Source organism: Astyanax mexicanus, chromosome 22 (genome assembly GCF_023375975.1).
Source record: "Astyanax mexicanus isolate ESR-SI-001 chromosome 22, AstMex3_surface, whole genome shotgun sequence".
In the NCBI taxonomy this organism is placed as follows: domain Eukaryota; kingdom Metazoa; phylum Chordata; class Actinopteri; order Characiformes; family Acestrorhamphidae; genus Astyanax; species Astyanax mexicanus.
The window spans coordinates 3586185-3606588 of NC_064429.1; the positions used below are offsets into that span (position 1 = coordinate 3586185).

General features: G+C 37.8%; 2 protein-coding genes across 5 annotated transcripts in view; both read left to right on the forward strand.

The window, feature by feature from the left end:
* coro1ca (coronin, actin binding protein, 1Ca) overlaps positions 1 to 8711 on the forward strand; it is a 68599-nt gene extending 59888 nt beyond the window's left edge. For all 3 annotated transcript variants that reach the window (XM_049470558.1, XM_022666832.2, XM_022666830.2), the window contains exons 6-11: positions 205 to 324; positions 1070 to 1174; positions 1347 to 1492; positions 2307 to 2364; positions 3340 to 3588; positions 7634 to 8711. In XM_049470558.1, the coding sequence (XP_049326515.1) occupies positions 205 to 324; positions 1070 to 1174; positions 1347 to 1492; positions 2307 to 2364; positions 3340 to 3588; positions 7634 to 7753 (798 nt within the window). In that variant the 3' untranslated portion in view covers positions 7754 to 8711. The remainder of the gene's footprint in view (positions 1 to 204; positions 325 to 1069; positions 1175 to 1346; positions 1493 to 2306; positions 2365 to 3339; positions 3589 to 7633) is intronic.
* A 5317-nt stretch (positions 8712 to 14028) lies between these two features.
* On the forward strand, positions 14029 to 20404 carry selplg (selectin P ligand). Of its 2 annotated transcripts, none has more exons than XM_015602701.3 (2): positions 14029 to 14203; positions 14746 to 20404. In XM_015602701.3, exon 2 carries the CDS (start codon positions 14746 to 14748, stop codon positions 15721 to 15723), a length of 978 nt encoding a protein of 325 aa, XP_015458187.3. In that variant the 5' UTR covers positions 14029 to 14203; the 3' UTR covers positions 15724 to 20404. The 2 variants fall into 2 exon arrangements, with proteins under 2 accessions (XP_015458187.3, XP_015458186.3); XM_015602700.3 differs by having other exon boundaries at positions 14029 to 14194.

Genomic DNA, 20404 nt, shown 5'->3' on the forward strand with positions numbered 1-20404 from the left:
ATCACAAATTACCGCTGTACAAAGTCTGTAATCTCAGCAATGGTGTTGTGTGCTTTTTAAAACGTTATTTTCCCATACCTGTAGACACTATTAGGAATGGTACAGACCAGGCAAGAACCCATGCAAACATAAGAAGGCCTCCTCCATCTTCAGCAGGGTTAAGGAATATGTTAATGTGTGTATGTTTTTGTGTGTTTCTGACAGGAGAAGGATAAGGCCCATGAAGGAGCGAGGCCCATGAGAGCCATCTTTCTCTCTGATGGGAATGTCTTTACCACTGGGTTCAGTCGTATGAGCGAGAGACAGCTGGCGCTCTGGAACCCGGTAAGTCTGAAACACAGACCAATTTTATACTTCACATTAAGACCATTACTGTGTGATTTTCATTATCAGCACCGCTAAACATGATTAAACCTGGCTCTTTCTGTAGTGAGGCAGGATCTGCAAATGTGTTCTGCAAATTGTGATCTGCCACAATAATTTTAGCTAGTTGGACACAGCAGGTTAGCCTGAAAGTTCGTTTTAGAGGCTACCTGCTCTTTGCAGTGTTAAAACCACGATACCTTCAAATCAGGAAGGCAAACTTGGGCCGACACTTTCTTCCATACTAATATTTTCTTACTGGGTTACGATAGGTTTTCAGACTGGTATTGTACCACATATGTTCAGAAACAGATTAGACAACCACAATTTATCAAACAAAAAAAATATGAAATGTGGCCTCTGCCTTTAACCCATCTGTGCAGAGCAGAGTGGGTTAAGGTCCTTTCTCAATAATTTTTGGGTAAATTTCAGGGGTGCCAACATTTTCAGCCATCTACCAGACACACCCACTGCTCCTCGAATGGCTTCTCTGAGACTCTGAGCAAAACTTTACATGACCCACAGGTCTGCTGTGGCAGACTCTGATTACTGCTGCTGAGCAAAGAGAAAGTCTTTATCTGCACTACACACCTCGTTAAAAAGTGTTTCTGAATGTGCTGCAGGGAATTTTGGACTGAATACATTCATGGGTCTTTACATAAAATATATACATACTTTTGTAAGTGTGTCACTTTTGCTTTTCTAGCAAAACATGGAGGAGCCAATCTCAGTCCACGAGATGGACACCAGCAACGGAGTCCTCCTGCCCTTCTATGATCCTGATACCAATGTGGTCTACCTGTGCGGAAAGGTAAAGGAGCCGCTCAGCATGCTGGGGCCTCTCCTAGAGAGACACAAGATGACACAAGTTCTCTCTATAACCGAACACTATTTTGTATATCTCATTCTTTAAATGATGTCGTTAAATTAAATTGTGTCATTAAATTATTGATTTTTTTTTCATGTGATATTTGTGTTGGCAGGGTGACAGCAGCATTCGTTATTTTGAGATCACGGACGAGGCTCCTTTTGTGCATTACCTCAACACGTTTACCACCAAGGAGCCCCAAAGAGGCATGGGCTACATGCCCAAGAGGGGCCTGGATGTTAACAAATGTGAGATTGCCAGGTGAGACCAGATCTGTCACAGTTATGAGTTTTGTCACCTGATCGTGATTTAATTTAAATATTATTAGTTAGACTTGTAACACTAATGTAAGCATGAAATTAACAAATAGACTAAACCCTTAATTGGTATTCTGTATATAATGATGATTAATAACCAGTTGGCATTTGATGGTTATTACTGTTCTATATGAGGATGGAGACCAGTTTCTGGAACCAGTGCAAATGCTTACTATACCATCACCCCCCCCCCCCCTGTATATAACTATAAATCAAAATGCCCCACCAGTTTAAAGATTCAATTTTTTTGTATTTTATTTCACTTGTATTTTTATCAACCTAGAGTACTGGTATTTGCCTGTACTGTTATCTGCAGACCACTAGATGGAGCTTCATGACTCACTACGATTCCACACCCACTGGTGTGTAATATGTAAAATATAATATGTAAAACTAATGCAGGAAGTTCTTTGATTGAGTTATTTCAGCTATGGACACCTGTCCATTCACTATTTCTTCTAAATCAATGGTATTTAAAACATGAGTCCTGCTTTTGTTACAGTATCTTTTACATTCTGTTTCAATTGCTGTGTGGATTTGAATGTATTCAGCTACAAGATTTTCCACTGCTCTACAGCTCATTGCTGGGGGGCTTTATTACCCCTCTAACTCACCTCTGACAAACTGTGCATCTGTGTCCACAAACATTTGGACATGTAGTATACATTGCATTGTGTTGCTGTGGACACAAATGATTATTAAATAATAGTATTAATTATTAATCGTGTGTGTGTGTGTGTGTGTGTGTGTTTTGTTAGGTTTTACAAACTGCATGAGAGGAAGTGTGAGCCAATCATCATGACTGTGCCAAGAAAAGTGAGCATGTTTTATCATTTTTTACCCGTTTATACTGCTTTTTCAGTCATTGAACACTAGATGGCAGTGAGAGCAGTAACTAACACTTTAATTTAGTACAGGATGCTATAGAAAAGCACGTCAATAACTATACTACCTTTTTGTAAGCATATTGAACCCTATATTAACTACACCCTATTATCTGTATTGGAAATCAAATCAGGACAACGCTGATTTGCATGAAATATATATATGAAATAAACTATGAAATTTCGATGCACTCCTAGATGATAAACTAGAAATAATTGTGATAAACCATATATCGTTGCTGTACAATGAAAAACATGCATCTCTAAAACAGCAACTTTACAAGAGAGAGTAAAAACCTTCTTAACTTTCAATAGAAGTCCATGTAAAAAGAGTTTATTTCAGGTAATTTTAAATAATGTATATGTATATGTTTATAAATGTATGTATTTATAAATTATTACACAGTATAAGGGACAGTCGGTGTGTTCAAATTATATAGTAAACAAAAAATCCACAAAAATGGAAATACGTTTTTTTTTCCACTGGACAGTGAAGGTATACTATTTTTATTTTAAGACCAATCAGGCAATGATAGTGCATAATACTGCATTAAAACATTACTTAAAGAGCAGTAAATGTCTAATTAATAAGAGTTTTGTTAGACATTGGAAATGGAATTGTAAATTGGAATTGGAATTGAAATGTAAAAAATGGTTAGTTAAAAATAAACAAATGAAAGTTGAAGTAAAACACTGTATTTAAAAACTAATTTTAATATAATAATGTTAATGGGCTTTTCTTGTTAAGTAGACACAATGCGCAATATTAGTCGGCAAAAATGATTGTCTTTTCCATGTATTGTACTATAAGTTAGTAATGTAATCATTGTGACTGTTTTCATCATTTCACTTTTCTTACTGAATCCTGTAACGCACGTCATGTTTGTCCTTGCTTGCCTCTCTGCAGTCTGACCTGTTCCAGGATGATCTGTACCCGGACACGGCGGGTCCAGACTGCGCTCTAGAGGCTGAGGAGTGGTTTGAGGGGAAGAACGGTGAGCCCATTCTGATCTCACTTAAACACGGCTACATCCCCGGCAAGAACCGTGACCTCAAGGTGGTCAAGAAGAACATTCTGGACAACAAGCCCAAGATGAGCAAGAACTCTGAGAACACCAACCCCGCCCCCAAAACAGCCACCTCCGCCCCGTCTATCGTGAGTCTCTTTCACTCTCTCGTAAGGGTTGGGGCGACTCATTAACGTCATCAGTGTAATTGATTACCAAAAAAAACTTAATTTGTACAGTGCACATTGTAAATCAAAGCATTAGAAAGATGACTGCTTTCCAAACTGCACACCACCACACTAAATAGTGTGTTCAAATTTAAACTGTGGTTGGTACTGTGTGTATTTATTTACTACATTCAAAAATTTGGACACACCTTAATTTCAGTGTTCTTCATTATTTTAAAATGCATTTTAGATTAATAGTCATCCAAACTATGAAGAAAAACATGGAGTTATTTACTATACAAAAAGATTTTTAGATTCTTTAAAGTAGCATATCTTGGCTGGATTTTCTCAGTCAGATTTATGAGGTAGAGTCACCTGGAATTCAGGCTTTCAGTTAACAGCTGTGCTGAACACGTCACGAGACCAGAGACAAGTTTACAACTACCCAGATAAGAGCATCTAAATACTTCACAGAATATTTTAGTTTGTTTAACACATGATTCCTTATGTGTTCCTTCATAGTCTGGATGATTTCAATATTTATTTACAATAGAAAAAAAAACATTAATATGTTTCCAAACTTATGCCTTGCACTGTAAATGTGTGCAGTTTAGGGCACAGCCATTTATAGTTGGTGAACCTGCAGCTGTACTTAGGTTAACCAAGAAAACAAACATTAGATGCAGCTCTACTCTCTTGCCTATTTTCTTGTTTTTCCTTTTCATCCTTTACTTCAGTATCGCACACTACTGCTTCACATTCTTATCTGATACAAGAAGCTCATGATGCTGAGTCTATCAGTTCACATCCTGACCATGTGTGCTCCACCTCGTCTAGCTGTATAGATATAAAACTGAAAAGCACAAGTAAAGCTGAATTATTCTGTTTTACAGCCAAATCATTTATATCCACGCTTCCCAATGAAAAGGTCCTCTGTTGTAATTGGGCTGTAGAGGGTACCGCTCACATACACTTCCTTACTGCTGAGCTTGCCTCAATGATTGATGCTCATTATCACCACATCACAGCCACCACAAATTTGGCTCCACCCACCACCTTCCAGATTAAATCTGTAATCACATGAACTGCTGTACTTCTCCCACATGTGCGTACATATATAACCTGCAGTCCCAAACACGCCTGATTTACCAGTTACTAGTTCTGTGACCAAGTTACTGTAGCAGGAGGTAAAGTGAACAAGCACAAGTAAAGTGTCTGTAGTTTTGGTTTAAGAATTACCTTTACATACTCTGGAAAAACTTTTAATGCCTAAATGACCAGGCATCTGTTGCATCATTTAAGGTGGAATGGGAAAGTTAGCTAGCTAGTTACTGAGATGAACTACATGTGACCTTTTTAAGCTTTTTATGAAGAAAGTGGCCATAAAACAATAAAACTACACATTAAACTATGGTAATATAGTGGAAATTTTAATTTTGAATAAGAATTGGGACACCCTGCTCCTAGTGGTGAAAGGCAACACAGAGACGTACGGTTAATAAGTGGTAGGACAATAGGAATAAAATGAGTTTGGTCCTAAAAGCATCTAAAAATTTCAGCAAATTTTATCAAGCAACAAATTGCTGTTAATGGTTAGAAACCAGTTTCTCCAACAAGTACAAGAAATAATTTGATTTTTTTTTGTGTGTGTGTGTAAAATGTAAAATCATTAATTGAATAATGGACAGTTTCTAGTTTTCTATATCTCTCTTTGTAAACAAAAAATAAGTCTATAATTTTAAGGGTAGGTTCATTTTAACAGAGAGATAGAATATCAAAAATAAAATCCAGAAAATCACATTGAAAAAATTATATACATTTATTTGCATTTTGCACAGAGAAATAAGAATTTGATCCCTGTAGCAAACAAGACTTTATACTTGGTGGCAAAAAAAATGATAATGAGCTTTGCGCACATGTCAGGAGGAGTTTTGGTCAACTGCTATTTGCAGATCATCTCTTTTTAGATTTTAAGACTATTGCTTGGTAACTCAGAGCTCCAGCTCACTCCATATATTTTCTGGGATTAATGGAATGAAGACATGGTTACTGGCTAGGAAACTCCATGACCTTAATGTGCTTCTTTTCGCCTTGGCTGCAAGTTTTGGGTCATTGTCATGCTGGAAGACCCAGCCACGACCCATTTTCTACTGGCAGAGGGAAGGAGGTTGTCACTCAGGATTTTACAATACATGGGTCTATCCATTGTCCCATTGAGGCGATTGAGTAGTCCTGTGCAGAATTCATTAGTATTGTATAACTGGTCTACAGGAGCCGAAACTCTTAATAGTTGGTAGGAGATCAGATACTTATTTTTCTCTGCAAAATACAAATAAATTTTATAATATTTTTTCAGTGTGATTTTCTGGATTTTATTTTTGATATTCTTATTCTTTTTTTTTAAATCACTGTTCAAATTAACTGTTAAAACTTTGTCAGTGGGCAAACATATAGAATCAGCAAAGGAATTATATAACTAATTCCTTCACTGTATTTTAGCTAATGTAAGAACTTGATAGTTTGTGTACTGCTTGTAGTGTGTTGAGCTGTCCAATGACCAGTTGACACATGCATGTGGTCAGCTGGCTTAATGTTACTCTGAATAAGAACATGCTAGCCCTCATCATACTAGCACTGCGAGCTTCGAGTGGTGGAGGCAGTCCCAACTAGTGGGTGGGAATTTGCTATGGAAAAATTCCACCAGCAAGGTTAAAGTGGTCATAATTACAGTCCGTCTCCAACATGAAGTCCTTTTATATATGGAGTTCTAAATGAACAAGGTTACTGTAGGAGCACCCAGCCCTCATAGAGCCCTAAAATAGTATATATATAGGCACATCCAAAGTTAGACACCTGCATTCACATGGTGACTTTACCCTCTACATCCCTAACAGCAGTTTAACAGGAGTTTTGCTGTAAAACACAGAGAAAATCTGCAGTCCTGTTCCTGGATGTCTGGCCTCCTTCAGACTTTAGTACTAGCCTTTATTGTGCCATTTGATGCATCTCATCACTGCCTCAGAAATGCAAAGTGATTATTTTTTATATAAATGTTTCACGTATTTAAGCTTGTAAAACCACCTATATAACATTTGAAGCACAAATAACCAGCAAAGTCGGCAGACAGAAGGAGCTGTCGGTCAACAGAGTTATTGATATGTAGATTAGAAGAATTTGATTATAAGAACAGCTTTTTTGGGATGATCTTCTCTGTATGGTTTTCTTCAGTTCCTCCAGCAGCTCACCTAATTTTCTTTTTTAAAAATGACCAATATAAACATGGTATCTCAACCAAATGTCTTTTGTCTCAGCTGGGAAAAACCTAACCTAATTGTAAAAAATTAATTTACATGTTTAGTACTGATCCAGGGACAGAAGAATTTGTGTAAATCTGTGGAGAATTGCTTTTGGCCAGTCTGCTTTTTCCCTTTCATCCTTTCCTTTCCTTATTACTTAAAATAAATCAAAAACAAAAATCTGATGGTACATTACAACCTATTTTTTTTTACAAGATGCAAACATTGAAAAAAAGCATTTAATCAAGTGAAGATTCTGTTTTTTGTTTTTACTGAAATTATGATTGTGAAGGGCAGAAATGTATACTAAATAAAAACAATATATATATATATATATATATATATATATATATATATATATATATATATATACCAAATTTTCTAGTTTTGAACTGATAAACCTTACAGCGACTGAACACTTTTCCAACTGATGTAAACGGGTTTATGGTCAGTGATTTGTCACCATTACATCTAATCATGTTAGCTATTTGTTTAATGTTTAAATTGTAAGTTGTAACGAAGTGTTTGTAGTCATTTTGGCAAAACCTAGCACCTTTACATGAAATGAAATCATGTTTGTAAATGTATTTGTCCCTGTAAATTAAATAAGTAAATTCAATCTTGTCTGTGAACACTTGTTGTTTAACAAAATACAAAGTTAAAGTGATATTTTTTTATTTGTTGATTATTGGTTTCTGGTCTCTAATGTTGTTTGTTCTCTGTTCTTGCAGAAAAGTGAAGCGAAGCTGGAGGAGGTGTTGAAAGAAATCAAGTCTCTCAGAGAGCTGGTCAGCAGTCAGGAAAAGAGAATCGCCCATCTGGAGGAGCAGTTGTCCAAGACGGACATCTAAAAGGACCCAAATCCCCTTCCACCCAGCTACTGTTCAGGATGTTCTGTTGGCCAGGTGGGCGGGACCCGTCACTGCCAATCACCTCGACAGCGTTCCGTCTGAAACCTGCCTCGCAGCGATCCCGACCGACATTCCAAGATGAACTTTTTCTTTTCTTTTTTTTAAATCCTTTTCTAACCGCCAAACCCGTAATATCTGCAGAATGAGAGAGAGAGGGAGAGGGACTAAGCATAGGTCTCTTGCCAAATTGAAGAATTTATATTTTACTAAACCTAACTTTCTGTGTTTTATTTGTTTTTTTTTCCTTTTCTTTTCTTTTTTTATTGACCAAAATCACAACCGGCTCCACATTCCAGAGCGAAGCATTCACGTGACCTCACGTGCTTAGATGTTGGAATAAGAACCTTCAGTATTGCATTACTCACTGTCAGGCCTTACCCCTGTTCTTTTGTTGCCAAATTTTTAGAGGAGACTTTTAGAGGCACCTCCTTGACAGTATTTGACCTTTAGCGTTTTCATTTTGTCTTACTTTAGTCTTTGTGCTAATACGGGACAATGCAGTAGGCTGGTAATGCTATGGAGGTGGTGGGGGGGTCATTTAAATGATGATAATACGGTTTAAAACATGTCTTTAATACATGGAGAAAAAAAAGCTGATTTTAATTAACCACAGGCATATATGTGTACAGTCGGACTGAATGTACAGATCAACAGAGTAAAACCGCATCTACCTACTGAAAGAGTCTTAAGAGTCTTACCTCTTGTCTTTAGCTCTGTTCAGATCATCATTCAGGTGCCCATTTAAAACATAAGAATTTTGAACATTCCTGTACTGAAATAATGATTTTCCAGCCTGGATCTTATAGTTGCCACTGACATTCCTCACAACTTTCCTCTCTCCCTAAAGAATTCTCTCATTAAGCTGAAAGCATGCAATAAAGTTTTTTTTCTAATTAAATTTTTGATTTTTACATTCCTTGTTTTTTTCTCCCCCATTCTCTGTGCTCTGTTATCAGAGCAGTGGACTGGTTGAAGAGTAACAGCACCTTTCCATAGTTCATATTTTTTCATGTCATTAATTATGTTAAATTGGGGGATCTGATTATAAATCAGAGTTTCTGATTTTGAGATGTTTGATAATTTTGGTTTCTTTTTTTCACTTTGCTTTTGAAGGTTTACATCAGTCAAACTGTGCCAAGGAGGTAGCAATGAATTGTTGATGAACCCCCTAAACTATCAGGCCTTGTAAGAGGACCTTCCCCATCATAAGATCGTATGAGTGAGTCATTGCTAAATAATAACTCTACAGTTAGTCTGAAGATTTTTTATATTTACTGCTGGTCATGTTTTTATTGTTTAGAGAGCAACTTATTGGGTAGAAGCAAACGAAAAGGGAGTTCCAAAGGTCTAGATAAATAAAGACCAAATGATTAACAACCCTGAAGCCACACTAGCCGTTTATGGATTAGGTTTGACAGCTCTTGTGAGCCGTTACAGAGATAATTTGCACAGTGGTAGTCATTAGAACATTAGAACATTAGACATTAAACAGCTGTAATACTTCTAAAAAGCTCCCTCTGATAGAATTATCCAACAAAATAAAAAAAAATTACCTAACAAATTGGCTGCCTGATGCCTGAGAGACAGAGTGTGTGTTTATATGCACTTCATAACCTAATTACTGCAGAATATTAGTTTTTCAGTACAATACAGGAAACAGGGTGATCTGATAATGGGGAAACTAATTTCTTTTTTTTTTTTTTTTTTGCTTTTCCACAAGCCAATAAACTCACAGAATCAGACGTCACTTAAACATTGCACAACACCCAACCTCAGTTTTTTATTCATTTTTCTTTTTGTATAACGCATTCAGCCTCAATATGATCATTCGTCAGCTTGAAGGTGAAGATTATAACTCCTTCAGGTTCAACATTGATTTGAAAGTGTCAAGTCTCCATTTCGCAGGTGCTTTGTGTTGAACACGGCTTACTTTTTTTCAATACTCTGGTCTGTTTTCGTGCATGCACAAATTGAGAAATCCGAAAATTCTCCAGTTAAGTGTTTACCTGCATTGAGAAATCAAGATTAATGAGCTAAAATAGATTCATAGACCTTACTCTGATTTAAGAAATTGGAGCATGCTGTTCATGTGAATACTTACATGAATTACTAGATTAATCAGCACTAATCTAATTATGAACATGCATGCTAACACACTTCTTGTTTAATGGCAGCTTTAAGTATCCTTAAGCTTCAAAGCATCAAGCCCATTTTCAATTACTTTGTTTAGACCTCAACATCACTATTCACACCATCACAATTATCATTGCTCTGTCTGAGTGAGTGGATGGAGCTCTCTCTCCTCATCACTCCTAGTGTAATATAGATCAGCTCAGGCAGCTGTTAGCTGATGTTTCGGAGCTGGGGATCTGGTGGTTTCTTCCGAGTGCACTGCCTACCCAGTAATGCTACATCAGTTGCAGTTGGAAAAGAGGCCTATTTTTAGAGACTGCTGTCTCCATTCTAATTACTGTGTAGTCCAAGACTAAGCTTAGTCCTCAGTTTAGGTTCAAACTGACCAAAAGTGTTGAGTAATTTCAGAAAACTATAAGCTCAGGAGTTTGCTGACTCAAGGTCATTTTGTGCCTTTCAAACTAATGTTTGGGCATCAGCTGCCACAATCATCCCACGCTTGGCTTCCTGTTTCCTCTCAGAAGCAAATAACTGCCCTGCACTGTTAGCTGTGCGTAACCACCTCTCTCTCTAGGGGTCTAGATTTGTCTGTTTCTTAGAATCAGACTCAACTGCAGATACAAACGGTGTCCTTGACAGATCGTAAGGTCATTGTTACACGGGTTAGTAAAAAACTATATATGCAAACCATATTACTGTACGATTGTGATCTATGAGAGAAAGCAGGAGAGCATAGTATTGTCAGAACTGAAATTTTGATTGATTCGTTGCTATTTTGACCAATTGTTTGACCACGTTTGTCTGTATGTTTCCTCTTCCTCCAGTTGTTACTTTTGCATATTTTTTTTGTTTTTCATCCTGTTAAACCTTGTCTTTATGTAATTCATTCCAGCAGGAACTGAGATGTGTTCGCAGGTGTTTTACATCCTCTTTATTTTTAATCACACCACCCAGAGAGACAATGCAGTAGCAACACAATCTGCTTGTGCTCACGTTTATCTCCCAGTTTTAGATCAAATGATTTCACGGCACGAAAACTTTACCCAAAAACGCTGATGTGGTTGATTGAGAAAGTAAGATAAATGTGAGCTACAGAAGGAAAGTTGGTGGATGTTCCAGAAGGTTCTGAACATTGTTGGCAAACTTTACCAATAAGGGTGAAGTAGTTTGGAAGCTTAAAAGTGCACAGGTAAAAGTATAAAGTTTCCAAAAGTTGGAAGTGGAGGAGTTGTACGATGATGTCCCACTGAACAGGTAGACTGGTGAAATAGGGTTCATGTGGTGTAGAAGAATGGCAATGCCTTTATTTAGTGAACTGAATGAATCTATTGACTTTATGGTCTTTACAGAGAGGAGTTTAATCTATGTCATGAGTGATCAGACATCCATAACCTTCTAAATCCACGCTGTAAGTCTGAGAATAGCCCGTTCCAGTTTTTTTAAAGGCTATAGCTAATCACATGCAATACTGTATAAGGCCAATGTGTGTGTTTTTCATTTTTCAGCATCATAAATAATAACTGGAAACAAATATTAGAAAATGGTTTAGAAAATGACCAGTAGCATCACCAATTAAATCCTATACGGTGTTTTTATTTTTTTATTTTTTTTATTTTTTTTTTACAAGACCAATTACCCAACCCACTCATTAGGGGTCTACCTATCACTAGTGATGCCCCAACACCAGGAGGGTGAAGTCTAGCACATGCCTCCTCCAACACGTGTGAAGTCAGATCCCGCCTCTTTTAAACTGTAGCATCACAGTGCAGTCAGGAAAGCGCAGCGACTCAGTTATAATGCATCAGCTCACAGATGTTCTGTGCTAATCATCACCCTTTGGAGTGATGTGGGGAAAGAGCGCCATCTACCAATTGTGCTCTCAGGGCTCTGTCAGCTGATGGTGAGCTACATAAACAGGATTCAAACCAGCCATCTCCGGATCATAGTGGAAGTGCTTAGTCCGCTGGACCACTCGGTGCCTCGCCAAAGATTTTATTTTGCACAACCAGCAGCACATCTGATTTCACTTGTTTAGTGTTGGTCAGTTGGTCTGTAACTAATTGCAAGGCTTTCTGCTTGGCTGGAATTAAAAAAACCTGCATCTAAACCTCCTGCCCTTTCCAGATAAGATTGGACACCTCTGGATTAATGCATCCATCCTTTAGTACAGCTTACATTTTCTGGAGACTCGCTGTTACACCTCTTATGTTCAGTCTTTTATAGGTTGAGGAGTATTTTTGTTTCTCCACCAAGAAATGGTTGCACAACTCCAGACCTGGAGGTCAGGTCTCCAGGAAAGTTTGATTTGCCTTAATACTACTACTCAAGCCCCCCTGATTCAACTCGTCAGTTAATTACCAGAGAAAACTGCTCGGCTTCATTAACACAACTACGAAACTCAAGACCTGCTGGACACTGACCCTCTAGGCTTGAGGTGTGCGCCCCTGATCCCAAAAACAATCCTTCCAAACACATTCAATGATGTCAAGGCATGGACTCTGGGGTGCTTAGTCCTTTTAAGCACAATGGATCAGTTTCTCAGACAGGGGTTCAGCCTAATCCACTATATTTTCCTTTCAATGGAAAATGCTCCATATATGATGGGAACAGTTTTGGTGGTTTACCAGGCCTTACACAGTTATTTAAGTTTTCTTACACTTTTTTTTTAAAGTTACTGCATACAGCTGATTTGTTTTATCCAGAGTTTTTCATTATTACACAGTGTTAATTAGTAACCTTGTCTAGGGCTCACATAATGTGGTAGCTGACTTGCAAAGTAGTGGTGTTATCCACTGCACCAAACCAACCAATTATTTACATTTATTTACCTTACCTTCCTCGTGTTTTCCTTATGTATATCTGTTTTAACTCCTACAATATGTGCTGGAAAATGAATAACATGCTCACTAGCCGTTTTGAATGGAAATTATCTACATCTATAAAGGGTATTCTGGAATTTACCACAGTACTGTAGACAACTGTACAACTCTAAAGGATTGTTGCATTAGATATAGAGAGTTTTAAGCATGTGTTAGAGACAGGGAAATGTTAAAGTACTCCTCAGCTCTGATTGGGTTCAGATGTGTTCCTGTTGAATGTTTTTTTTTTTGTTTCTACTAGATATTAAAGGAATGACGTCAGGGGCAGCATTTTAGTATTATGCAAACCTAATCAAATCAAATTTAGCTTATGATTCATTTGCTGTGATACTTTAGCTCAGGTTCTGTTAATCAGATTTATTCAGATGTAAATGAAATGAACCAGTCAGTGATGGCCAGGGGTCTTCAACCCTGCTCCTGGAGATCTACCACCCTGCAGGTTGCACCTTCATCCCTTCATATGTACTGTAACACGCCCTATTCAGATGATCACGCTCCTCTGGGGGCAGTAATCAGATGAATTGGGTGTTAGGAGTTGAGTAGTGGGTGGAGCTGAATTTTGCTGGAAGTACTCAATCTCTCCAGAAGCAGATTTGGAGGACCTTATATTAGACCATATGCTACATCTGTTGGTGTTGGCTGAATTGGCTTCTACCTGCTGTTAGTAGACCAGTAGACCAGACAGTCTTAAAAGGTGGTTAAGTTTTGAAGATGTGGAAGCAGAGTTCAGGGTGAATGGTGAGGTGGTGTAGAAATGGAGTACTGTAGGTTGCAAGGACTAAAGATGAAAAGAATTTCTGTAGGTTGAACTAAAAAGATTGTTGGGAAAATGGGTTCTGTTTGTTGCTCTGTAAATAATTCTTTTTTTTTTTTTTTTTTTTTTAACCAGACTGGAATAAGAACATGCAGCCATCATATTGTCCTACTTCTTTTCAACGACCAAAACTGAACAAATAAAAGTAAAAAGGAAGGTTTAAAGGAAAGTAAATTGTGCATATTTGCATATATTTGTACTGATCTTCCCCTTCTTTTTTTATTTTGCTTCAAGTATCAGAGAACCTCAACAGCTCTTATGAGGAAAAAAATAAATATTAACTGTTGAACTCTCTTGTATCTTTCATTTTTTTCGTTCTTCCCAACACATTGCACTTTGGTTTGTTTGCTGCGTCTCTATTGTCTTTTGTGTTTGTAGGATTGAGGAACTTTTTTTTTTTCTCTCTCCATTTTTAACACTTACGTCAGAGGTTGAAGCTTCTGCTTGGTCTGACGCAGAGACAACTTCCTGAACTTGAATCAAACGAGGAGAGGGTTTCGATGCAGCACAAGCTTTTACAGAAAGAAGGTCAAACAGCCCAACGCTGGTTCTAAGGTGCGATTGGTCAGTACTTGTTTGTAGATTTTGTCTTAAGTGTTGAATTGTGTTTATGGTTTGTGTTTTAGTTTAGGATGAATGCTGAAGTCAGTGTGGAGGACGTAGAGTTTAGCTTATATTGTTATCATTGGTATCAAGTGGAATTAACTAGCAGATGGCTACATTGTGGTCACCTGAAACCTTTTAAGACGTGTTAGAAGCTATAACCTCTTACGAATCTGTCTAAACTGAAAGTATAAAGTAGTTTGGTATGTTGAAACTAGTTTAGTTTAGTGTTTTATTAGCATGCTACACTGTACTATACTGCAGAAGAAGCTACAGAAGAATTATAGTATCTGAGATGTGTTGACGGTACAGGCTGTACATGCTGTAGGCAATAACCCAATGTTGCTGCCCTTATTAGAATTTAAAATGATGAGACGTCCGAGAGGTTTCTTCTGGGGTTAACAGCAGTTTATTACACAGTGCAGCCTGACCACAATGTGTCATGCCGTACGTGCTTCTAGTCCTCCTCTCCAACTTCTGCTTTTTTTCTTTTCATGCTGCAGATGATGGTCATGACTAACAGACCTGAGTTGAGGCCTCCTCTTTTACTGCTGATCATGAGCGGCTTGGTCATCTCCAACAATTTAACAAGCACAGAAATCTCTCAAAGCCAAAGTATGACGACTTCCAGGTCTGTTCAGGAGCATAGCACTGCAGTGCAGCCCATCAGTGATCCAGGAGGTCTCATAGCAGCTCATACAGATGAAAACACAACCTCTGTAACCATTAATTCCAACGCAGGAACCGAAAAGATCAGCACCAATGCCTTGGCAGCAGGTACCGGAAATGTTACAGGTAGTGAAAGCCCTCTACCTACTGGTCCTCCTGTACGAAACTCCACATCCGCATCTTCCACAGGACATTCTACTCTCATGCCTGTCACTTCAGTGGGACCTAAAGAAGGTACCCACAAGGAGGCCACAAATTCATCTACTGCGACTGTTTCTGTAGCACCCACCGTTCATGGACCTCCCACAAACACAACCAGGCCACCAAGTTCTCACGTCACAGAGAAAACAGCTTCCACTGCTGCGAAACCTGCATCAACCAATCCTCCGAGCTCCCAGAGCAGCCAGACCCCAGGAAAAACCACCACCACCAGCACCACTACAACCACCACCAGTGGAGGCAACAGAGGTCACATCTGTCCCACCAAAGAAGCCCACAAGAAGGAACCCATCGTGGGCCTCTGCCTCATCGCCATCGCCGTGCTGGCAGGCCTAGCCATCATCTTCATCTTCTCCACCATCATCTTGGCTACAAAGCTAGCCAGCAGCAGATACAGGAACAGGATGCATCTCCTCCAGGATACGGAGATGGTCTGCATCTCTGCTCTCATGAACGACACCGAGCATCCCATCCCTAAACCGAGGCACCCCAAAAGCAACGGTGCACTGATCCCCAACATGGAAGATGAAGACGGGGATGCGCTCACCCTCAACAGCTTTCTGCCTGACACTGAGTGCCCAGCGCTGAATTAGCCACATGTTTTCCCTTTACATTAATGTAGTTAATCAGCTCAGACATGTTTTGTGTCTTTAGCGTAGCTAAGAGGCTAACGTGGATAACACATAACGGATCTTATACTGTTATAATCTTATACTCCAACAATTAGGGTGTACATTTGCTAAAAAGTCCAATAGAGATGACTTCAGGTAATTTTGGTGCACCAAAACTGCACCATTTTAATTAGCTGAGTGTAAATATCCAGGTTTTAGCTTATCTGGGTGCAGCAAGAATATCAAGTAGAATCAACTTCAGAGAAGTCAAAAAAGTTTTATTATAGAAAATGATTTCAATAACTCTTAGATTATTTTTTAAACACAAACACATCTAAACTTTAGATGATTCTGATTGATGCTGGATTGTGTTTGAAAAATACAATAAATAATTTAGATTCTAAAGCCCTTATTGAGCCAGCATGTATTATTCTGATCCTTTTAATTGAATAGTAGAGTAACATACAGACAAGATGCACATATTGATACAAACAGCAGAACCTAATGGCCTGTCATCACCTGTCAGAGAGTAATCCAGCTCAGAAAAACAGTCGTCATTACAGCGAGTCTGCTCCAAGCTCACAGATGCTGGCTGTTAGCATCACGACTAACCCACTCACTGCAGATGCTGGATGCTGAGTCTGTTAGCATTGTGGTTAACCTGCTATTCTAGACTTTGTTTAATAGGATATAATAGAAGAGTCATCAGGTCATTTTAGGTGATTCAGTTTTTTATTTCTGTTGAATACTGAATAATATTCTTAAAGAAAGTCCTTGGAGAAATATGATATCTATATAGATATATATCTAATGGATTCATTCTCTAAAAAGGAGCCTTATTCACCAACCATTCTTACACAGTTCTGTCAAAGATTCTACTATTGACAACTTTTCTTATTGAGATTTGTTTATTTTTGAGGACGATAATGTTGATTATAGGAGCTTAGATTTAGAAGAAAAACATATTTAAAAAAAATAAAAATCTGTTGCAGGATCTAAATGTTTAAAACAAATTCTTAAGACAAAGTGTGGAAGATATTGATGAATAGGTTTATAGTTCTTTTTAGAGAACTTAACAGGATAAACTAGCAAACTTCAGACACAGAGCATGCCTTAGACGATTGGCCACATGTGTGTAAAGGGGAACAATTGTGAAAGTAAATTTTTCACTGAACTGTTGTTTTAAAATCTGTCAGATTTAGGATGCTGTAAAGTGGGACCCACCCAAGTTATCAACCACTGACTGAATGACTGTTCACACCTTATAACTTGAATGTTCTTCATATGTGTCTATTCCCAGAATGTAGAGATGGTACCTCTGTATATAGAAGATTGTTAGGAATGGGCTGATATTAATCAGTGGAAAGAATTCTACCATGATCATTTCTACTCACTCATTCCAGAACATCCACTGAGAGAGTCTGTAGTCATACCAGGCCAGTGCTATCAAAAAATTGTTTGTGCACTGTTATGGCTACTGAGGGACCAAATCACAGGCCACACCTACATGTGACTCATTTCCTTTTCTCTTGATTTGACTCGTCAGTTCCTTTACTCAACGTATTTTTGAAGCCTTCAGCCCACGTGAAAATATTGGTGTGCATGCAGCCACAGGAAGCGGCTGAGAGCGGGGAAGCAGAAGCTGCCTGCTTTAAATAATATTGGGTGTGCATTTGTACAACTGTTACCATGAACTCTTCTTTGTTTCTTTTCTTTTTAAGCTGTTTCAAAACCCTGAGCAGAGTAGAATGTCTCAAATATGAAGTAAATGGAGATGAAGAACTTCGTAAATGCACAGTTTAGCGTCTAGTTTATAGAGTTATCTACTCATAATGGAATGTCTTGTATATATGTATGTATGTTATGTATATTTTCTTTTTTTACTATAAAAAAGTTACTATAAAAGTTACTATATACACATAAGATTGCTGGTTTGAATCCTGTTTATGCAGATTGCCATCAGCTACCAGAGCCCTGAGAGAGCACAATTGACCTTGCTCTCTCTGGGTGGGTAGATGGGGCTCTTTCCCCACATCACTCCTAAGGGTGATGTTGATCAGCACAAGGTGTCTGTGAGCTGATGTATCAGAACTGAGTCGCTACGCTTTCCTCCGAGTGTTAGCACTGTGATGCAACTCAGCAATGAAGCATCAGCAGCAGTTCAAAAAGAGACAGAGTCTGACTTCACAACGTATCAGAGGAGGCATGTGCTAGTCTTCACCCTCCTGACATCACTAGTGATAGTGGGAGTCCTAATGAGAGGGTTGGGTAATTGACCTCGTAAAATGGGAAGAAAATGGGATAAAAATTGAAGGAAAAGTTACTGTTCACACTGCTGTACAGAATTAACTTAGGCTATGTTCAGACTGCAGGCAAATCAGATTTGTTGAGGTGACTGTTCATACTGTTATTTGCAAGTGATCAGATTGGACTCACAATGATGAGTCATTGTTTGCCACACCCATTTGTACATCTAATTCTAATCTGAAATTAAGTTGGGTCCAGTTGTCATTTATGGCTTTCCAGACTATTAAACAATAATGTGAACATAAACTAGACATGCCAAAAATCTGATTTGGGTTCGCGATCAGATTGGATTTGCCTCTCTCAACATCACAAACTTATCTGCATGGGTTGCTGTGGTAACAAGGTTGACATGAGTAAATACAACCCTTCAGCACACTTCATGAACTCCTGCACTTCTGTCACTCTGGCTTTAATAAGGTCCTTGTTTGTCGAAATCTGATTAGAGTTTCTAGAATGTACAGCCTTGGACTCATCTGTACAAATCCGATTGTAATCACACTTCACACCACCTCCAAATGTCAGAACTATTTCGTAATGAATTTAGACACATCTAGATAGAAAAAGAAAATGTAATTGGCATGAGAGTCAACACATAGCCTTATTTGCTTATTTTAAGTGATCAGATTTGTGTGGACATGACCTTGTTTTTCATTGGTCAGAACCAACATAAAGTGCTCTAAGGAAGGGCAACCAGTGAACTGGCAACAGGATGGTCATGGACACCCAGGGGTTCATTGATGCAACCATTACAAAAAATAAATTTATTTAAGAGTACTATTAGTATACTTCTTTTAAACTAAAATAAAGCAAGTACATTTTCAGTTTACTTTTTCTGTACTGTACAGTGACATACTAAATATAATTATACTAAAGCATACTTGGCTTATACTGACAAGTACACAGAAAAGTCTAGGTATATTTAGCATAAACTTGTGTAAGGTGGGAGAGTTTTGTAACATGCTTCATATATATTATAATCCATTACCACATACATATCCTGAGTATTTTAGCTTATTTTTAGATGCGTAGTCTAAACCTAAATCTAATTAAAGAACAGAATTAAAATAATTAAAATACCTAAGTCTAAATCTAGTAGTGTACTTCACACTGCAAAAATAATCTAGGAGTAAACTGTAAGTACTATTATTATTTAAGTTCACTTATAAATATACCTTAAGTATAAAATCACTAGACTAGTAGTTTACTGAGAGTATATTTAAAAGTGTGTTTTAATAAGCTAAAAAGTGGAATGGATGTTTATATGTAGTAAACTAACACTTCACTTTAATATAGTTCAAAGTACCTGAACTACAAAATTAAACCACCTGTACAAAGTTTTATAAATGTATAATTAAATACAATTAAAAATAAACTTGGAGTACATTACTAGTTTACATCTAAGTTTTATTTTTGCTTGTATTAGTAAACTAGTTGTGTAGTCAGAGTGTACTACTTGTACATCCAAAACCTAAACTTAAAAGTATACTTTTATATACTAAAATTAATTTAAAAAAATACTAAAAAAGTCCTAAGAAGTATTGAAATAGTACACGTACAAGTCTTTGACACTTACATTGATCCTAGTATACTAATATACTTCAACTTAACCTAAGCTTACTTAAAATAAACTGTAAGCATACTTATTTTTGTAAGCAAATCTATGGAGGCTTGACCTCACAAGTTACAGGACTTACAGTAAAGGAATGCAGGACACCTTCAGAGGTCTTGTAAAGGTCAGGGCTGATTGGTGGCACAAACAACAATAACCCAAAGCATTATGACCATCTGCCTAATATGCTTTTGGTCCTGTGTGCCACAAAAAAATAGTAGGTAAAAGTGCTCAATGATGCCAACAGTGGACAGATGCTTTATTAGATTGATATCTGTGTAAATTAGAATTTGGATATAGTCTATAAATCTTAACCTTGACCAATAAATGGTCAATGTAGGTGCCTTGTCCTGCTGAACACAATCACTAAAAGATTCCTAATGACAAGACAAGAAGGCAAGTGGTGTAATGGGAAAGGAAAGGTTCATCAAACTGAAAGCTGAACCAGGCATTAGCAGGACACTGATGCACTAATGGACTTTAGGTGACCAAGATCAGGAGGTTCTCACCACTGCTGACCAGGAGCCAGCGCATGCCCTGTGATTAAAAACGCTGAAATCACTCTGATCTCATGAGAAACCATGTTACTCACATCCAACACACCGATTACGAAAAACAACTGTTCAGTTACTGTTTTTTTTGGTATGTGCACCATTGTTATGAGATGACTGCTGTAGTATTTGCTTCATCTGTAAATGTATATAATGTTTTGACTTGTTCATGTATATTAAAAACACTAAAACTACA

Bases quoted from the DNA above. Each gene is read 5' to 3' on its own strand.
- selplg (XM_015602701.3), top strand. From the start codon at position 14,746: ATGATGGTCATGACTAACAGACCTGAGTTGAGGCCTCCTCTTTTACTG.